This window comes from Typha angustifolia, chromosome 7 (assembly GCF_048772165.1).
Source record: "Typha angustifolia cultivar Huaian chromosome 7, ASM4877216v1, whole genome shotgun sequence".
NCBI lineage: Eukaryota > Viridiplantae > Streptophyta > Magnoliopsida > Poales > Typhaceae > Typha > Typha angustifolia.
This window is the reverse complement of record NC_133245.1, coordinates 15,625,503-15,637,280: the sequence shown is the minus strand read 5'-3', so window position 1 is coordinate 15,637,280 and position 11,778 is coordinate 15,625,503. Positions and strand designations below refer to the sequence as shown.

General features: G+C 42.8%; 3 protein-coding genes across 3 annotated transcripts; 2 read left to right on the top strand and 1 right to left on the bottom strand.

Moving 5' to 3' along the window:
• Nucleotides 1–1,185: 1,185 nt before the first annotated feature.
• LOC140763223 (growth-regulating factor 12-like) lies at nt 1,186–2,496 on the bottom strand. The gene is made up of 3 exons (XM_073101311.1): nt 2,262–2,496; nt 1,944–2,183; nt 1,186–1,850 (listed from the first exon to the last, which is right to left on the bottom strand). Exons 1-3 carry the CDS (start codon nt 2,359–2,361, stop codon nt 1,423–1,425), a joined length of 768 nt encoding a protein of 255 aa, XP_072957412.1. The 5' UTR covers nt 2,362–2,496; the 3' UTR covers nt 1,186–1,422.
• A 5,288-nt stretch (nt 2,497–7,784) lies between these two features.
• On the top strand, nt 7,785–9,447 carry LOC140763064 (fasciclin-like arabinogalactan protein 8). Its single transcript, XM_073101099.1, has one exon. It carries the CDS (start codon nt 7,884–7,886, stop codon nt 9,153–9,155), a length of 1,272 nt encoding a protein of 423 aa, XP_072957200.1. The 5' UTR covers nt 7,785–7,883; the 3' UTR covers nt 9,156–9,447.
• A 1,040-nt stretch (nt 9,448–10,487) lies between these two features.
• LOC140763066 (CDGSH iron-sulfur domain-containing protein NEET) lies at nt 10,488–11,330 on the top strand. The gene is made up of 2 exons (XM_073101101.1): nt 10,488–10,917; nt 10,992–11,330. Exons 1-2 carry the CDS (start codon nt 10,682–10,684, stop codon nt 11,095–11,097), a joined length of 342 nt encoding a protein of 113 aa, XP_072957202.1. The 5' UTR covers nt 10,488–10,681; the 3' UTR covers nt 11,098–11,330.
• The last annotated feature ends 448 nt before the right edge of the window (nt 11,331–11,778 follow it).

Sequence of the window (11,778 nt, the reverse complement as noted above, 5' to 3'; positions counted from 1 at the left end):
CTTTTGTAGGAGTCTAGTTTTTCAATAAATACTTCAAACAATTAAAATTCAATCATCACCTACTGCCCGAAGGGTACGATTCATACACTATACCGCAATATTGTAAGTAAAAATACTTCAAACAGGTGAAACTGAAGGAGCGGCAACACGCGGTAACTGAAGTTTTAGTGTTGAGTTAAAATAATAAGGCATATAAATGATTCTCGGCTTTTAGTTCGACACACTATAATAAACAGAACGGATCGAAAACGAAATCAAAATTCGAAACAATGACTTCGGATGTTGACTCAGGAAGTGTGTTTGATATCTCAGGATTATTGCTGATCAAGGCTGTGTATCGTCTAGCTCTGAGACAGCTTTGCAGAAGAGTAAATAGCAACACGGCAGCAAAGGCTTAAACCCTACCCCCTAACCTTTGAATTATCACTATTTTTACATACATTCGCCAAAAAATTTTATTACCCACGAATACCCCTTAACTAATAAAAATATAATCAATTATAATAAAATAAAAAGGTGTATTAGTCTATTTATAATAAAATTAATATAACATCTATATACTTTTGTAGGAGTCTAGTTTTTCTATAAATACTTCAAACAATTAAAATTCAATCATCGCCTACTGCTAGATGGATACGCTTCATGCACTATATTGCAATATTGTAAGTAAAAATACTTCAAACAGGTGAAACTGGAGGGCGGTAACTGAAGTTTTAGCGTTGAGTCAAAATAATAAGGCATATAAATGATTATCAACTTTTAGTTCAACACACTATAATAGCCAGAACGGATCGAAAACGAAATCAAAATTCGAAACCATGACTTCGGATGTTGACTCAGGAAGTGTGTTTGATATCTTAGGATTACTGCTGATCAAGCCTGTGTGTCGTCTAGCTCTGAGACAGCTTTGCAGAAGAGTAAATAGCAACACGGCAGCAAAGGCTTAAACCCTATTCTGAATACGAAATTACGACCATCCAATGAACTGGCGAGTCCTATCTCAAAGACACTGTATTCATACTACTGTCATACAAACAACAAGCTGTACGAACCCACACCGCCCCCTGACAAGGTCCAACCATTGATCTCATGACCCAACAACACGCTCTGCTACAGAACAAAACTGGAAGCACATTAACATCTACACCATCTACCAAAAAAATAAGAGAAAGAAAGAGACGGAGGTAGACAAATAAAATAATTAAGCCATATGAATGAAATAAGAAGTTCTCCGAATAGATAAAACATATGGAGAGTTAATAACAGAGGAAGTCTCCTTGGGTTTCTCTCCCTGAAATCGAATAGCACATCAACAAACACTCGTGCATTCTTCCTTCCTCCAAAATTAAACGCAAACATCTAACCTACAAAGTACTACAACTCCAAACCCGAAAAGGATCACAACGAACGCAAGATGATAAACTAAATAGGCCCAGTTTTGCAAACATTCAAGACGCTGGTGGGTGAGAATCCAAGCCTTGGCGGCGAAACATTGTTGCTGCTACTGCTACTATTACTAACACTGCCATTAGTAGCGGAAGGCGTCAACTTTAACCCATTGGTTGCAACTGAGATCGAGAGCTGCGTGCCACTGCTAATGCTGCTATTTGTGCCATTGACGTGATCCTTCATATGGTCTTGGACGATGGCGGCAACTCCACCTCCACCTGCTACTTCCACAGGCTTTCTTGAACGGTTCCGGCCGCGATGCATGTGCCGCTCGCAGTACTTCTGGTCCGGCACCACGTCCCTCGAGCACCGCCACTTCTTCCCGTCCGTTCGCCGGCACCGACCTGGCTCTGGCTCCATGCTATTCCTGTAGTCCAAGCAGAGGCTCGCGAATCCCATCACTGCATTCAAATCAACCACCAACCCTTGTGATTTTTTACAATGGATTGCTTATGGAAAGGAAATAGTGGAAGGAGAAGAAGGGGAGGGCTTACGAGAGGGGTAGTGGTGGGGTCCGAAGGAGGAGGCGGCGACGCTTTTCCAAATGGGGAGAACGAGGTGGACAGGGACAGGGACGCCTGCGGCCATGTACTTGTAGATGAGGGCTTGGTGTTCTAACTCTTGCAGTTGCATAAATGTGAAGGCTCGCTTCTGAGAGCACGAAGCAGGGGAAGCCCCAAGCCCAAGTCCGAGGCCAAGAAGCAATGGAGACGAAGCCGCCATAGTTACAACCCCTACAACAACCCAAAGGGAAAAAATCAAGAGAAGAAGAAGAGTGGAATAGTAAAAATAAAATAAAACAAAAAGATTACCTGAATTTGAATCTGAAGAGAGGCGAGGGACTTTAGAGGGGGGTGGAAGTGCGTTTTGGTACTGCTCTTCTTCAGCTGTCTTGGATTCGACTAGAGCCATGGCGTTGTGGGTTTCTTCTTAGTTGCTTGAAATGGCGGTCATGGTTTTGGCTTAACGTTTGGCGACAAGAGCCGTTTGTGTGAGAAGATATTGATGAGAGAGAGAGAGAGAGAGAGAGAGAGGGGGGGGGGGGTGGGCGGGGGGGAGCGGTCAGAGATGGCAGTCTAAAAGGGTTTATATAAGGCCTGACGTTACAACCTAACGGATTCTGACGGGATTAACCGTAATGGCAGTCATCATGGCGGCTTCCAAGGAAATCAATGCATAAGACTTCCAAGAAAAGCAGCATGACAAAGAGAGAAGCAAAGTTTATTTTCTCGAACACATTGATGGATAGGTATACAGCGCGCTGCCGTCCTATGCGGTAATAAAGAGTGAGCGAGTGAATCTTTAATAAGCAGATACTCTTGAATCACCACTACGACTACGTAAATTTCAATTTCGTTGCTGTATTGGCTACCTAGTTTTCTTTGTTTTTTTTTTTAACTTAAAATTTTGTTCACTCTCAACTCACTTCGCATCACTTTTACTGTCTCAAAAATAAAAACCTATATACTTTCTAAATTATCTAGTCATATTATTAAGACCGTTCTATTAGAAATCATATAAAAAAATTAACATAATTAACTAACTAAGTAGAGGAATTATGTTAGAAATTCTTTTTTCCTCTCCTAATAGAAGGAAATTTTAAAAATTATTTATATCAAAATTTCTAATGAGATTGATGAGAAAACTTAGTAATACATTTAAATAATTTATAAAGTTTGTTATTTTTTTTTAAAGGATGAAGATGACATAGTAATAATTGAGATGGTCGAGATGTAACTACATTGTTTTTTATATTTCGCCTACTGCTTTCTTATGTTTGAGAAACCATCTCTAAGAACTCAGGATTAGTTATGTTTTTTTTTTCATATAAAAAGTTGCTGCTAACAGTCGAACTATAGTAACACCAGACCGGTCAAAAAGAACAAAAGCCTATATAGACGAGGCATGTCTTCAAAGCCACAAACTCAAAACCAGGATAGGTTGTGTTTCTACAGAGGGCACAGTAGATTAAGTGCGGCTGAAGTATACAGTATTTATTTAGTCGTGTCGTTAGCTGTGTGTTAATATACCAATCACACGTATTTAATAATTTTAATTGCATTAAGAAAACATAAATTTGAGAGGCTAATGGTGCGCTTAAACCGCCTTTACACGGTCCAAATACCAACCCGTGTTTTATAAGCCGTGCCAGATTAATAACGATCGTGATAACGTCCGTTAGAATTCAAATGCGTAGAGACCAGAGAGAGAGAGAGAGAGAGAGAGAGAGAGAGAGAGAGAGAGCGAAGGAGCTTCAGACGAGAGAGGAGGGCGCGGCGCATGTGTCTGTGTACGGTACACGTAGGGTCGTAGGGTCACTTCTCTGACATCGGTCAGCCTTTTTCTTCTTTTTCTATCTGCGGGCAGACCACCCTCCTCCCGCCCTCCTCCGCAACCCACCGTGAACAACGTCAACTCCGCCCCATCCCACATCGGACTGCGTGATTTCCCGGTCTGTGGCCCCCACCGCCTCTTCGCGGCCCGCCATTTCTCCACCAACCCTTCCTTGCTAAGCAAGGATCCAACCGTGCCTAGGCATCTGCCATGTGTCCTTCAATATGCGTGCAGAAAACGAGGCGAGGGAGTCTCTCCGGGGATCCCTACAGGAAAAGATGGGGGGGAGCAACGGAGAGAGATTCCGTGAGTTGAACTGGACGGTGGAGATCGGGCGGTGCTTCTCCTGGTCACGTGAAAAGACTTCACGCTTCGGGTCGAGAGGACCGCGTGGCTCCCCGCCTTTGCCCACTCTTCCATGACAGACGCCAGCTGCCCATAAGTACGGTAAAGTTGTTCCCCATAGGCATTTTATATGCGGCATCCAAGGTCCACCGTTAAATCATTCTAGATGTTGAATCTTGTCCCTTCGCGGACGGCTTCTCGGGTTCTGAGTCGGCGTGGAAGTAAAAATACAACAGTTTTGTTATCCGAAGTAGAGGATAACGATAACTATTCCGTATAGTTTTTATTCTGGAATCACGTGCTAAACGAGGACCACGTCTGACACCCTGCCAGATGTCAGGCTTTGTTGCTTACCTCAGTTCAAATTTTTAAACAAGACTTAGTGATAGTTTTCTATATGGCAACTGGCAATTTACAACTGCCGTTCATTTTATAGTCGTGTCCATCCTCACTTACCGCGATGCAACGGCTTAGTTCCATAAACGTGGATAAAAAGATGCGAGCTTATGACGTATATTTTGGGTGTCACCCGGAAGGCACCTCGAGGTATCAAGTATCTTAGTTTTCTGAACCTCGATTTATTCTAAAACATAATTTAACAGTTAAACATTATAATTATTATACTTTAAAAATATAAATACTATTTCTTAAAATTATATTTTATATCATAATAATATTGTTTCTTCGTAGAACTATTATTAGAGGAGACGGATGGCCTGCAGGATTATGAGGATCTAAAACGGCCTCCAAAACTAAAGCTGTACTTGATCGTCTTGTCATTTTTTTAAATTCTATAGATACCGTTGATCTTTGGCATATATTTGCAAGTCAGATGAAACAGCTAATTCTATTTTATTTTTATTTTTAAAGAAAAAGAAAATCCAGAGTGATAACCAGGTACACCAAATGAGGATGAGGCTTATATGGGGTAGCTTACCCTGCTAAGGGGATCCAAGAAGCTAGAAAATGCTCAGAATAGTTAATCTTCTTTGTTTTTCACTTGAATTTCCTATGGAACCATAACTTATGATCCTGGGAGTTCAAGGACACCATTACTGTTCTAAAGAATGTCATAGTTGTTCACTTACATGTTGTATACTTGAAGCATAGTTGATATATCCTGTATTCCTGTGAGCAGAAGAAAATATACACAGCGAGAGAAAAACTCTCGACTCTTGCCAATACTAAAGTATTCCATTCTGACGAGCATTAATTGTGAAGCAGATTCTCTTTGTGAGAGAACTTATAAATAAGGAGGTAATATAAAGCTTATATATTCGATTCAATTATATGCAATGAATAGCTGATGAAACTCACTAGTTATCTTGAAACCTCCCTAACAAGAAAGATAAAATTACCGTCACAAAGATCGACATGAAAGGGCACATAGAGTCGACGAAAATGAAATCCCATAGCGTACACCAATGGAATCCCATACCTCTTCTTTTGAGAGCTCTTCCACGGGAAAGCTATCGCGAGACGAAGCCATGGCGAGATTCCTAACGAGAACCTCTAGAGATTAGAGAAGGTCGTCGATCAAAGCAGAGGAGGCAAAACGATCTTTAGCAGGCCGTGTCTCGGCATTGTGAAATATCGGCCTAAGCCCACATTTAATTGGGCCCCAGTCTTGGTTCTTTTATCCAAGTTGTGGAGAGTTCAGAGTTGGCCCGAAACTTGGCTCGCATACCACATTTTTAGGTATTATTTCTGGGAATTCGTTCTCCTAGTCGACGACGCTGCTCTTCCCTGATATAGCGGAGAAGATGCTACTCTGCCTAATTATTTTATTGAATAAATGACTGGTTTTATGTACTATTTTCCATATATAATGATGCATTGCATTTATTTATAGCTTTGACTGCCGTCTCCATCTCGGCACTATAAGAACTACTTCATCCACGTGTTCTCGTCTCTTAAGTTGAATTACCGGAACACTTCGAGGAGACTTAATTCTACACATGCACGTATTCATGACAATTATTAAAAGGAACGACTGTTGGGCGAGATTGCATTCTCAGCTCAGCCCACCTTCCACATGCGTTATCCTATATATACAAATTACATGTGTTCGATTGATGAAAAGTGAAAAGGAAAAAAGTAGTGGTCTAACTTTATAATAAGTTATGATTATGGCACTTCCTCCTCTTTCCTTCTTCAGATGCGAGTCTTTTGGTTAGGGATCTTCTTTACGTGTGTGTGCGTGTGGGTGTGTGAGAGAGAGAGAGAGAGAGATAGACATAGAGATAGAGTTCCTCCTTCGTGAAGAAAAGTTGGATCGGGGGGCCTTCGAGATTCGGATCGGAGAAGTTGGAATTAGTGCTGGATTCTGGGTTTCGCGTTCATTAGCCTGCCAGTTGAAACTTGCGACAGGGGTGTCGGAGGTTGGCGCGGGTGGCGGAACTAGAAATGGAATCCAACGCTGGTAGCTGTAGCTCAGGATTGTACATGACATATTCTATCATACGGAGTGTGCATGTGATCCAAATTGAAGAAAACATTGGTTGGATCCGACGTCCTGACTATGCAAGTTAAGCCTCCCCTCGATTTAACCCATTATTCTTTTTTTAAAAAGATTTAGATTTAATTTAATCAGATTTGAGTTGTTGATAGATTGGTTGTCTAAATTAATTGTTAAACGGGTGACGGTGTTAATTATTACCGGGATTTATTTAATTATCTAATTCAAAGGTGGGTATTGGTATGTAAGGAAAAAAGATAATATAATAACTAGTTAACATAGAGTTGATAGGTATCATTATGTATAACTATAGAGTTTGTAGGATTAATTTTTATTCAAAATGATTATTGCGGTGTTTTGATAACTTAAATTAATAATTCGGCTTAGTTGTGTAGACTCGCTATTCCAATTAGTTTAAAGTAGCAGTATCAAAATTTATAATAATATATCGACAAAATATAGTTATAATAATAATAATAAAAGAAGATAGTACACTCATATATTAAAAGAGGAAGTAAAATTAGTTTAAAGAAGTCTATAAATATCGTCTCACTCTTAGCTTTCATTTTAAACATCATAAAATAGTAAATCTTTTATAACAACCAAAACACACTAACACTGTCTCTCTTCGTCTTTGTTGAAGATTTGAGTACAAATTTTTTACGACAAGAATTTTATAAATACAATCCAAAATTAGATTAAATGTTAAAATTCATAATCTAACTCCTTTCTCGTAGACAAGTAGTTAGTATTTCAGTGACACGTCAAACAAAAACAGTTTAGTGACCGGCTAACCGGAGGTGACGGGATCCAATTGAAAGCTTCGAGCTCCGAAACTTTAACCCTGATATTTACCTTTTCCAGCTGTGACCGACGGACGCTCCTATCCTTCTCGCACCCATTCATACAAACTCATTCTTATACGATAAACATATCACAACCGTTAATGACACTACTCCTTAATCTCAATTCATTAATCTTACGACAGATAAAGCAGTAGCATAGAAAGTTTCTATAGGCACGTCGTAGAAGTATTACCTAATCACAGAGTCATCCTGCACCACCGGCTCGCTTACCTATGCACCGGCCTCTACTCTCCTATATCGGCACTCTCATGTGCTCATTCATCACTTTCGAGTTAACTCTCAACTGTGGTTAAAAATAAACCCTCCGTAGTCCTTAACCCCTAACTCCCACTGCATGCCTTCCTTTTTATTCCCATTTTACCCATCCTACTCTGTGGTATTTTGCTCCCTTCTTTCCTAAACCCCTGGCCTCTGTCTCCCACTTACTCGCCATGGCTTCCTCTCTCCTTCTACTGTTTCTCACCTTCTTCCTCCTCTTAGCAGCAACAAATGGCCACAATATCACGGCGATCCTTGATAAGTACCCCGATTACTCTTTGTACAATAGCTACTTAACCCAGACCAAGGTATGCGATGAGATCAACTCAAGGGAGACGGTTACCTGTCTCGTTCTCCCCAACTCCGCCATGGCTGCGCTATCCTCCAAGCAGAGCTTGGCCGGGATCAAGAATGCCCTTCGTCTCCTCAACCTCTTGGACTACTTCGACCCTCAGAAGCTCCATGACCTGCCACGCGGCACCACGCTCACCACCACGCTCTACCAGACCACCGGCAACGCCGCCGGGAACCTGGGGTTCGTCAACATCACCAACCTCCGCGGCGGTAAGGTCGGCTTCGCTTCCGCCGCGCCCGGAGCGAAGTTCGACGCTTCGTACACGAAGTCGGTGAAGCAGATCCCGTACAACCTCTCCGTGCTCGAGATCTCGGCGCCGATTATTTTCCCGGGGCTTCTCGATGCGCCGTCGGCTTCGTCGGCTAACCTCACAGCGCTTCTTGAGAAGGCCGGTTGCAAGACCTTCGCGTCGCTTATCGTCACCTCCGGTGTGCTTAAGATCTATCAGTCCGCCATGGACAAGGGGTTAACTCTCTTCGCGCCCAACGATGAGGCCTTTAAGGCTAAAGACGCTCCGGATGTCAACTCTCTCTCCAGTGCTGATCTGGTCACTCTCCTCCAGTACCATGCTTTGCCTTCCTATACTCCTAAGGATTCGCTTAAGACGGCGAAGGGAACGATCTCTACCATGGCCTCGAGCGCCTCTGGGAAGTACGACCTCTCCGTCATCTCTCGCGGCGACGACATCTCCCTTGACACCGGCGTTGACACCTCACGTATAGCATCTACTGTTCTCGATGATACCCCAGTGTGCGTCCTCACCGTCGACAACCTCTTACTCCCGAGCGAGCTATTTGGAGGAGCGCCGGCACCGGCTCCTGGGCCGATTGCGTTGACGCCGTCGCCATCCCCGGCCGCCACGGCTCCGGCGCCGGCAAAGAAGAAGAAGGGGAAGGCTAAGGCACCGTCTCCGGCGGCTCTATCCCCACCGGCGCCGCCGATGTCCGCGCCGGAGTCATCGCCGTCGGATGCACCTGTGTCGGAGGCAGACAAGGCGGATGAGAAGATTTCGGCAGCGGTGGTGGCGAGGTCGGTCGGAACCCTAGGGACGGTGGTCTTGGCTTCGTGGGCGATCGCATCCATCTTGTGAGCGTGTTTGATCCCCTTAAGATCACGTAGAGTGAGTGCGTCATTTACCATTTGCCGTCTCCCGTCAACTGATGACTTCTCTATCCTTTTATCTCTTTCTCGGTTATTACGGGCTGTTTGTTCGAATTTTTTTGTTAGTCTGATCGATGTGTTGCTTCTCGTTTCGCTTGTGATTTGCTAATTCTTGTGTTGTTTAGGAACAACCATCTCCTTCTTCTGAGTTCATCTTACCCTTCCATTTAGGGTTTGAAATATTGCTTTGGTTGGGGGCATTTATCCGAGATTTTCCTTTATTTTTCTTGATGACAGGCGTGGTTCCCACGTAATCTATGTTTACGTTTTCTTTATGTTTCTTATAATATGATTTAAAGGTCAGAATTGGACCCGACGGTTGAACCATTTTGAAAGAATGAAGTAGATTTTGAGGTGGCCGCAGAGCCCATGTGCGCTTCTTCATAGAAGTGGGAGCCCACCGAGATGGAGCTTCTTTCATTATGTGGTCGCCGTTTAGCTTTTGTTATTAAGATTTAGAAGTGGTTTGGGTGTTTCTTTAGAATAGTTAATGCTGGTGTAAGAACATGTAATAGACGATTTGTACTTAACCACACTTAGCTTGTTGACTGAAGTGGAACAGTTAAATGCTTCTGTCAGTAATTAACAAATGGATGCCACTCATGAACCATAATTAACTCTGTCGGCATTTTGTAGTTATTCATAATGTAATGTACCAGCAAAAATGCAAAATGGTGGTTTCTTTTTCTATTTCTCAGGAATCAAATGGTCGAGCCTGATGTGCTTGTTGCACAGGAAATACACAATCAGTGAGGTGTAATGTATATCATGCTAACCTGACCTTTTAATTTTATTTATTTAATTATTTTTGGAAAGGAGGTCCTTAGACCGTCCTGACCTTTTAGTTGGGTATTCCTTGACCACTCGAGCCAACTGTGTTAGCCTCGCAGGGGTGTAAATCTGAAAGAAAGGTACGAATGGATTGGCGTGCATAATGGCCACTCTCTTTGGTCCAGGCCTTTGAGGTGGTGTCAGAATCGTTTCACGCACTGGTAAAAGGCTTACGGTCTCCTTTGCTGAAGCACGCGGACACGCAGTCATTATTCCCGGCCGAGTCGGTCTCATTGGGCCCATTCTCGAAACTTCCCTGCATCTTATGTTGTTATTCTACCTAAGTGGCATCGTTTAGTTCAGAATTGAGCTCGAAGTGAACGATTAAAACATAATAACATCATTGTGCGTTATCTTAGTACTACCCGAAGTTGTAATATTTCGGTAGATATGCTATTTTTAAGAACTAGGAGGAGTCCATTTGAGCCTCGGCCTGGATCGTCGCCCACGTCCTAACGGGCCGGCCCATATGGACTAATGACGTCTCAGTCATTGGTCCCACCAAAGCTGCGAAAGAGCTCGTGTTCGCCACACAATCAAAGCCGTCCTCATCTCTCCCACCTTCCCCTGCCTCCAAGAAAAAAGTAGAGCAATTCACCTAACACCACTACAGCAGACCGGGAGATGGCAGCTTCCATGGTGTGCGATGCGATCGGAGCTCGAGTCTCCTACACCGCGTCCTCGGAGATCCTTCACAAGAGCCGAATCCAATCCCTCCCTCCTCCTCCTTCTCGCCGCCGCCACGTGGCCATCGTGAGGGCGGAGGGCGGAATTAACCCCGCGATCCGGAAGGAAGAGGGCAAGGTCGTCGACTCCGTGGTCCTCGCCGATCTCTCCAAGCCCCTCACCGCCTATTGCCGGTACTTAAATAATCCATGCGTAAACTCCTTTTTTGCTCTTATGGTTCCTGTAACAATCTAGCTTTTATATATAGGTGTTGGAGGTCGGGTACGTTTCCGCGGTGCGATGGAAGCCATGTGAAGCACAACAAGGCCACCGGGGATAACGTGGGTCCGTTGCTTCTCAAGAAGGAAAAATGAGGTCTTTTTCCTTAATTCTCCTCTTTTCGGCATGGTATCAAACATCTTCTTGCATGTTATAAGTTTGATGGACTTGAGGCAAAGAGTCATCGCTACTGTGCTCTAATTTTCTTACTTTTATTATGTTAATTGGGTGTCTTGAGTATGATACATGTCTTGGATGCATTGCCCTACTTGTTATTCTATTGGATGCCATTTTATTGCTTGATTAGAGGATTTATAGTTGACTGTCAGATCTATATCACTTAAATTCATATTTATGTACACTTTCGAGCGAGTGAATCTATTGTTTCAAAATCTTAATATATCATACTTTTAGTAGTTCATTTCTTTTGATTGTTCCATTAACCTAAATGATGATGTTAGGCTACATCTTAGTATAAAAGATCAACATGTATCGGGATTTTGTACTAAGAGTACCTTTACTCGAAAACTGGTAGGAACCCAATCTTTTCAGGAAACCTTGCATTTTCATCTTCCTAAATCACCCTGCAGAAGAAGAGTAACATATGTTCCTTTCTTTTTCCTTCAGTTCCGTCAAAACTGCTATTTAGGTGTTGGATGTGAATTTGTGGACAAACATTTTAAGGAGATTGTTAAGCTCATCGAATAGACATAACTTACAATTGGTGCTACCAATTTAATAGAAATATCATATGATATGCTTAATGGTATCAAATG

Bases quoted from the DNA above. Each gene is read 5' to 3' on its own strand.
- LOC140763223 (XM_073101311.1), bottom strand. From the start codon at position 2,361: ATGGCTCTAGTCGAATCCAAGACAGCTGAAGAAGAGCAGTACCAAAAC. The intron at 2,184-2,261 runs GTAATCTTTTTG...GGGTTGTTGTAG, and splicing joins CTCTTCAGATTCAAATTCAG to GGGTTGTAACTATGGCGGCT. The intron at 1,851-1,943 runs GTAAGCCCTCCC...ATTTGAATGCAG, and splicing joins ACCCCACCACTACCCCTCTC to TGATGGGATTCGCGAGCCTC.
- LOC140763064 (XM_073101099.1), top strand. From the start codon at position 7,884: ATGGCTTCCTCTCTCCTTCTACTGTTTCTCACCTTCTTCCTCCTCTTA.
- LOC140763066 (XM_073101101.1), top strand. From the start codon at position 10,682: ATGGCAGCTTCCATGGTGTGCGATGCGATCGGAGCTCGAGTCTCCTAC. The intron at 10,918-10,991 runs GTACTTAAATAA...TTTTATATATAG, and splicing joins CCCCTCACCGCCTATTGCCG to GTGTTGGAGGTCGGGTACGT.